Source organism: Engystomops pustulosus, chromosome 6, assembly GCF_040894005.1.
Source record: "Engystomops pustulosus chromosome 6, aEngPut4.maternal, whole genome shotgun sequence".
NCBI lineage: Eukaryota > Metazoa > Chordata > Amphibia > Anura > Leptodactylidae > Engystomops > Engystomops pustulosus.
Window position 1 is genome coordinate 6501533 of NC_092416.1, and position 8699 is coordinate 6510231.

At 45.2% G+C, this 8699-nt stretch overlaps 1 protein-coding gene across 1 annotated transcript in view; it reads right to left on the reverse strand.

The window, feature by feature from the left end:
* The window catches only part of LOC140065313 (phospholipase A2 inhibitor gamma subunit B-like), a 23273-nt gene extending 14967 nt beyond the window's left edge, over positions 1-8306 (reverse strand). Inside the window, exons 1-2 of the mRNA XM_072112909.1 lie at positions 8218-8306; positions 6325-6441 (exon numbers count right to left, since the gene is read on the reverse strand). Of these exons, the coding sequence (XP_071969010.1) occupies positions 6325-6441; positions 8218-8269 (169 nt within the window). The 5' untranslated portion in view covers positions 8270-8306. The remainder of the gene's footprint in view (positions 1-6324; positions 6442-8217) is intronic.
* Positions 8307-8699: the final 393 nt, after the last annotated feature.

The following is an 8699-nucleotide window of genomic DNA, read 5'->3' on the forward strand; positions in this document are numbered from 1 at the left end:
CGATAAGCGTACACGCCTGTCGACTGACAGCGCTGACAGGCTGACGCTTATCAAGATGAATAAAGCCTGGATTTCTCCGGATTTTCATTCTCCACCAGATGAAAGAAGCTCAACCTGAATAATGCACTCCTCCTCCTCATTGTCCTCCTTCTCCTCCTCTTTGTACACTAAAGCAGAGGAAACTGGCTATTTTTTGCCAGGGCCAACTGGCTCTAGCTATAGCACTCTATGTATTTAATTTTTCTGGAGGGCCACCTACCCGGTCCACTGTTTTAAGCAATTTTTGGGAGTGCCACATACAGGCACTCAATCTATTTAATTTTTCTGGAGGACCACCTACCTGCTCCTCTGGTTTGAAAACTTTTTTGGACTGCCACATGCAGGCACTCAATTTATTTAATTTTTCTGGAGGACCACCTACCTGCTCCTCTGGTTTGAAAACTTTTTTGGACTGCCACATACAGGCACTATCCAAATTAAATTGTCTCCATAGCAGCCTCCACATGTCGTCTTATTAGCTGGCTCCACACGTTGTCTCCATTGCTACCTCCACACGTCATCGCCATAGCTGCCTCCAAAAGTCGTCCATATAGCTGCCTCCATACATGGTCTCCTTATCAAATGAACTGTGTCAGGCAGAATTTTGGGTTGTTTTCATGGCTTCCACATCAAACTTGTTAACTTTGTCGCCCCCCTGCTGTGTAATCCACAAAATATACTGGCAAACTTTTATCATTTACCAATATTATTTCAGCGCTTCTTGCGCATCTGTTTACATTCCCCTCACCCGCCATAACCCAAACTTATAAGAACGCTACTACACTTGATCTTATACAAAAGGTTCTTAGAAGTGCTGTTTGGGTAGTAGCCTAGAGACAGGGGCTTGGATTGGCGAAAGCTCGCCTGGCAGCGGAGCGCCAGCTCCATCTCAAGATCCAACTAACATAGTTTTAACTGCAGCACCTTTAATCTACTACTAGTTCACTGCCTCCATACATGGCCCCCTTATCAAACGAGCTGTGTCAGGCAGAATTTTGGGTTGCTTTCGTGGCTTCCACATCAAACTTGTTAACTTTGTCGCCACCCTGCTGTGTAATCCACAAAATATACTGGCAAACTTTTATCATTTACCGATATTATTTCAGCGCTTCTTGCGCATCTGTTTACATTCCCCTCACCCGCCATATCCCAAACTTATAAGAACGCTACTACACTTGATCTTATACAAGAGGTTCTTAGAAGTGCTGTTTGGGGAGTAGCCTAGAGACAGGGGTTGGATTGGCTAAAGCTCGCCTGGCAGCGGAGCGCCAGCTCCATCCCAAGATCCAACTAACATAGTTTTAACTGCAGCACCTTTAATCTACTACTAGTTCACTGCCTCCATACATGGTCCCCTTATCAAACGAGCTGTGTCAGGCAGAATTTTCAGGTGTTTCACCAGATACATAGTGGAACTCGGCCCATCTGTCGCCGCCATGCTGGCGACCTGAAGTTGCAATCATAGCAACGCAATATGGATGCCCCATACTGTCGCTCTTAATCATGGAACCATTTCCGAAAAACAATTAAAAATAGAACCACTATGCTATTCCATTATTCCTAGGTGAAATATTCAAACGACTCCGCCTGCTTTGAAAATTATAATTTTTTCAAAGTAAACGCTTCTGGCCCCCAGGCCCATTTTGGGTGGGGAGGAGCCGAGAGACAGGGGCTTGGACAGGCGAAAGCTCACCTGGCACTGGACCGCCAGCTCCATCCCAAGATTAGGCAGCCTCAGAGGCATCCATGCATGCTGCCCCTGCTGTTTCCTGTCCATTTCGCCTCCACGATCCTCCACAGCGTCCACCAATGTCACCATGTGCAACTTTCAACTCTCTATACCCCAGACGCTGGAGCACGAGAGGATATGCAGCACATCATCCCCTTATCAAACGAGCTGTGTCAGGCAGAATTTTCAGGTGTTTCACCAGATACATAGTGGAACTCGGCCCATCTGTCACCAATCTGTTTCAATCATAGAAGCAATATGAATGCCCCATACTGTCGCTCTTAATCATGGAAGTCGTCTCCATGGCTGCCTCCCCATGTCGTCCCTTTATCAAACGAGCTGTGTCAGGCGCTTTTTTCGGGTGTTTCACCAGATACGTTATGAAACTTGGTCACTATGTCGCCACCATGCTGTGTTATCGACTAAATATACCGTCAACCTTTTGTTCACATAGGAAATCATTTCAGCGCTTCTTGCACACCTCCTTTGGTGAAACCTGAGTCCATTGGATGTTTTAGATGCTATCTAGCCTCATTCGGTCACTCTGTCATGGCCATGCTGTTGCCCATAATTTTGGCATAATGGTGCGATTAAGCAGCCTCAGAGGCATCCATGCATGCTGCCCCTGCTGTTTCCTGTCCATTTCCGTGGTGTTTCCATCCTTTTCTGAGGTTCCCAGGTGTTTGGCCAAGCTTCCCTGTGCAGAGCCTTGGTCCCCTTGAAAAATGCTCGAGTCTCCCATTGACTTCAATGGGGCTCGTTATTCGAGATGAGCACTCGAGCATCGGGAAAAGTTTGTCTCGAATAACGAGTACCCGAGCATTTTAGTGCTCGCTCCTCTCTAATTATTATATAAAGGAGAGAGGGAGCAGCATAAGGCTATATTCACACAACTGTTTTCTTAGATGTCTAAATGTCCATTGCAAGTTTTTTTTTGCATCTTAAAAGGCGCCCCATTGACTTTAATGATAAACACTGCTGTAAATCTGGTCACCGTATTTCTCACCGCAGTGCAATCTGGGCGCCAGCACACAACATAAAAAAATAGATTGGGGCAGATTTACCTACACGGTCCATTTGCAGTTCCCCCGACGTCCACCAGGTTGCGCTGCTGCGCTGAAGAGCATTGGAACGCACTCAAGTTCACCGGCCTATTCCTAGTGAAAGTAAGTGCAAGCTCCGCGCCACTTTTTTTTTTTTTAAATGCGCCGGTTTTTCCGAATCCGTCGGTTTTTTAGTTCGGCCACGCCCCCCGATTTCTGTCGCGTGCATCAAATGCGATGCGCCACAATCCGATCGCGTGCGCCCCCATTATGTCTTATTTTTTGCAGTGTTTGAGGTACGGTTTCTCCAAAGAAGTCTATGGAAGTACAAACAAATTCTATAGTCGGCCCTGTTTAGATGTGGGTGCCAGCCGACTATTTGCAGATACCACCATTTAGTAGATATTCCTTAAAAGCGTCAGCATTTAGCAAGTTTTAGCAATATGGTCTCCAGACTCTCCAGAATTCCCAAGAAGCTGCTCCGTTAATGCGCTTCAGTGGAAATATTCTGCTCACTGTCCCAGATGCTTCCAATTTAACTGGAAGACCTTGATTTGACCTAAAAGTTCTAACCTGCAACGTCAACGTCAAAAAAGTAATGAAAAAAAAGTCCCCCAGGCAAACGTCACTTTGAGACTTAAAACTTTTTCTTTACAATAAAGTGTGTTGAAAGGTCTTTTCGAGGTGTTCGATTCCTCGGCCCGGGTGACCAGTCTATAAATGAAAAAAAGAAGTGAGCGCCTGAGAACCTGCCTAAGGGATCCTCGTGTTAGGTAGATAATTAGCAGGTTACTTGTACGACACAAAAATCGCAGATGGGCCAACTATGTAGCTCCTTAGGGCAATGCCAGAAGTGGATCACCCCCAAGTATGAGACCATTTGGGAAGTCAGTTATAGTGTAAATGGGGTGGATAGAAGAATCCGAGCAGAGTACATAGAGTGAATAGCGAAGGGAAGAGTGATAGATAATTGTCCGTACGGGCAGAACGAGGTCTGCAAGACTGATAGGGGGAGTTTATCACACGCGCCCTCAGTCACTTTCAGTTTGCCTGGTAACCTCCTTGTTGCCCTCTACAGGGATAAGGGCGCTTAGTTGATGAACCCAGCGATCCCCTGATGAGCCCAATAGGGGGAAATAAGCTTTTGTCAGATTTGGGATTCATACCTCATCTGTGACATACATTCAAGACACGGAGTTGGAACTTATACCCTATCTGTGACATTTCTAGGACGCAAAAGGACTAAAACCTGACTATACCTGCTGAATAGGTCTACAACAGGGCCAGATTATTGCAGGTCTGGACTGTGGTTAAATATGCTTTAAGGGTGTGATAGACTTATGTCCAAATCAGGGCTATTGTAAAGTCAATGGGGGTCATTTACTAAGGGCCCGATTCGCGTTTTCCCGGCGTGTTACCCGAATATTTCCAATTTGCGCCGATTTCCCCTGAATTGCCCCGGATTTTTGGCGCCCGCGATCGGATTGTGGTGCATCGGCGCCGGCATGCGCGCGACGGAAATCGGGGGGCGTGGCCGAACGAAAACCCGACGTATTCGGAAAAACCGCCGCATTTAAAAACGGGAAATGTGTAGCTTGGGACGCGCTTACCTTCACTTGGTCCGGCTCGGTGAATTTCAGGGCATTCGGATGCTTTTCAGCGCAGCAGCGCCACCTGGTGGACGGCGGAGGAACTACCTTCATAAATCCCGTCCGGACCCGAATCCAGCGCACAGAACACGCCGCTGGATCGCGAATGGGCCGGGTAAGTAAATCTGCCCCAATAAGTCAATAAGACTCACACCCGTACGAACCATTATCTATCACTCTTCCCTTCGATGATCACTCTATGTACTCCACTCGGATTCTTCTATCCTCCTCATTTATACAATAACTAACTTCCCCATACTTTGGGGCGATCCACTTCTGGCATTTCCCTAAGGAGCTACATAGTTGGCCCATCTGAGATTTTTGAGTCGTACAAGCTACCTGCTAGGTAAGTCCACGATATAATTATCTACACGAGGATACTTTAGGCAGGTTCTCATGCGCTCACTTATCTTTTTCATTTATAGACTGGTCACCTGGGCCGAGGAATCGAACACGTCAAAAAGTCTTCGCAAAACACGTTATTGTTGTAAATAAAAAAGCAAGAATATATCCTATAATTACTGGTCACACTTTTTCTTATACACTCCTAAGTGATTCTTGGGGCTACCTCAGTAGATACTCTGAGAAATCCCCCAATTTTTAGTTCTTTGCATGTTAAAACTTTTTCTTATTTGAAAGAAAAGAACAGAAAGTTTTTTCTCATATTCCAGCTTGTTCAACTGATATCTACAGAGGTAAATTCTATGCAGATGAACCTGACGTTTCCCTGGTGAAAAGACAAGAAAGTCTCCAGGTTGATAGAAGACCTCATGTGTTATTCTTCGTACCAGTGAGTAATGGAGAGCGTAGCATCATTCCTCTGGATAACTCAAGATTTATATCAAATAAAAAGAAAAACTTGTATGTCAGATGTATCAGTCCAATGGGAAGTCATAAAAATATCATGTCATGTGACCAGAGTGACATCATTGCAGGTCCTTTAGTTCCCGTTAAGGTATTGTCATAATACAAGGTAGCACTTTCACAGCTACTATGTATGATCCTGCATATCAAATACTGTTCACATGTAGAGTTACACTTCTCATCCTTACTTTTATCTTATTTCCTCTGACACTCTCCACTCTTAGATCTGAGCTCCCTTATTAGTTCCAGATTCATATATCTGCTGACTGCGGATTAGGATCTTTTCAAGACTGTATGGTCAGCAAATAATTAACATCATACAAAAAATAGTGTGTCTTTGTTATCAGGATGGTAGAGATATTGGGGCAGATTCACTTACCCGGTCCGTTCGCGATCCAGCGGCGCGTTCTCTGCGGTGGATTCGGGTCTGGCTGGGATTTATCAAGGTAGTTCCTCCGACGTCCACCAGGTGGCGCTGCTGCGCTGGAGAGCATCGGAACGCACTCAAATACACCGGCCTATCCTGGATGAAGGTGAGTGCAAGCTCAGCGACACTTCCGTTTTTTTAAATGCGGCAGTTTTTCCGAATCCGTTGGGTTTTCATTCGGCCACGCCCCCCGATTTCCGTCGCGTGCATGCCTGCACCGATGCGCCAAAATCCGATCACGTGCGCCAAAATCCCGGTGCATTACAGGGAATATCGGCGCAAATCGGAAATATTTGGGTAACACGTCGGGAAAACGCGAATCGGGCCCTTAGTAAATGACCCCCCGTATTTTTTATAATATAAAAAAATAGCATAAAAAAAATTCTACTGGAAAATAAAAATGGTAAGACTTGTCTATTACACGGGGCCTGTAACTGAGGGCAGCTCTTAACGATCATATGGGAACTAATTGGTGGGCACAACTATGGGCAGGATTTAGCAACCATTTAGATTCACATTGCAATTTCAAAAAATTTTAAAAATTTACAGGAATGTTAAGAAATTGATACTCACTGTAGACAAATTCTTCTGAAATGATTACACATTGGTCTCCCTTCATACAGGTTATTATTTCTTGCTTACAGGTAACGTTATTCCTCCCATGACAGTAGTAGCAGTCCAGAGCAGCAGCTGGAATTAAAACACATCTACAGTGATATTCCATATAAAATCAGCAGAACATTGATAATGAGATCTGCCAGAGACAGACAGGGCTATAATAAAACTGAAAATACAAGTAAACACAATAAATGAGTTTCCAAATGAGCAAATTACAGTGTCATCAATCTAGGAACCGCCATGGGTCCCAACACATCCCAGAGACTAAAACTCCTTAATATTTAGCAGGAATGGTCAATCAGGAAGCTCTCATTAAAGGGCACCTACCACCACGAATCTACCTATAAAGGTAGATTGGGTGGTAGGTGGATGTATGGGACGTGAGGATAGCCCTTTTTAGAGCTAATCCTCACGTCCCCGCTAGCGTAGCATAAACTTTATTGCCCTAATATGTTAATTTAATTAAGCGGCTACCGGGGCGTGGAGTAGCCGGACACGAGGCTACACGGCGCGGCTACTCCACGCCCCAGTAGCTGCTTTCCCCCGCCTACCCTGTGATCTTCGGCGCGCAGCTCCTGGCAGCTGCGCGCCCTCGTCCGAGAAGCCGGAGTTCTGCGCATGCGCAGTAACTCCGGCCAAGATGCGCGATCTCGGGAACGAGGCCGGAGTTACTGCGCATGCGCAGAACTCCGGCTTCTCGGACGAGGGCGCGCAGCTGCCAGGAGCTGCGCGCCGAAGATCACAGGGTTGGCGGGGGAAAGCAGCTACTGGGGCGTGGAGTAGCCGCGCCGTGTAGCCTCGTGTCCGGCTACTCCACGCCCCGGTAGCCGCTTAATTAAATTAACATATTAGGGCAATAAAGTTTATGCTACGCTAGCGGGGACGTGAGGATTAGCTCTAAAAAGGGCTATCCTCACGTCCCATACATCCACCTACCACCCGATCTACCTTTATAGGTAGATTTGTGGTGGTAGGTTCCCTTTAACATCAGCATCCTCCCAATAAAAATGTATTTGACTACAAAGTATCTAAAGATGACTTTAACTAAATCAAGACTTTGGTTGTTACCCATAGCAGGACCAGATGGATTTGACTAGAAGAAGATCCATCATTGGGCACTGGACTGGTTCTTTTCTCTGGCTATGGTCCGGTAACGTTACACATTAGGGGTTTACTAACATAATAATATGTGTGGGGAATGACATCAACTGGTCAGTTACATAAACCACATGATACGGGATACATGGAACAAGTGATAAAACTACAGGAAATAACTGGATATCAAATATGTGATCAGGACCCAGACTCTGTTTTCGTTATAGGTCAAGGATCCCGACTACCACATTGAATACATGACGTGAGCAATGGCATGAAAAAAAACATTTCTGTTTACCTCATACAATAAATTGAATAAATATGTATAATTTACAGGCAGTCCCCGGGTTACATACAAGATAGGGTCCGTAAGTTTGTTCTTAAGTTGAATTTGTATGTAAGTCGAAACTGTATATTTTATAATTGTAGATCCAGACAAAATTATTTTTTGCCCCAGTGACAATTGGAGTTTCCAAATTTTTTGCTGTTATAGGACCAAGGATTATCAATAAAGCTTCATTACAGACACCTTACAGCTGATCATTGTAGCCTGGGACTATAGTAACATCCAGGGAGGTCACCAGAGGTCACAGTGAGCAGTGGGGTCTGTCTTTAACTAGGGGTCATCTGTAAGTCGGTTGTCCTTAAGTAGGGGACCACCTGTACAATCCTTTCCAATTGCATCCTAATACACTTTTCATGATCTAAGAGACTGAATCTGAGTCACAAATGAGACTCCCAGAAGATACTCACCATTGGAGAGTAAGAAGGAAACAATGAAGACTCTTATTATTCCAGGTTTCATCTCTGCGGTGGCCGGAGATATTGGATGATCTTGTACTTCTGAGAAATTCTTAATGAGTAACGTTATGGTGGAGGATCGTCATATACATAGTGTCTATGGCTTGGGGGGGTGGAGGAGATGAGGCCATGTGATCTGTTGACCCAGCAGGTAATTTTCTTATATTTGCTTTAAGTTTGTGCTTTGGGTCAGAAACAACAAGTGAACGGTCCAGAGTTTCTGTGCTAATTGGAGGCTGCGCTGAGGGTATTTGTTCAGCCTTGGAGCCAAATTCTTCTGTTATTATCAGACAGGCATCGCAGACTCCCTGAAGGGAAGGTGAACAACTGTTTGGCCAGGGGATGTAGGCTCCTCGTGCCTTCACATTGGATGTTTAATGAAAATACTGAGGTGTAACTGAAGAAGACACTTTCTAATTGAATTCAAAGGGATC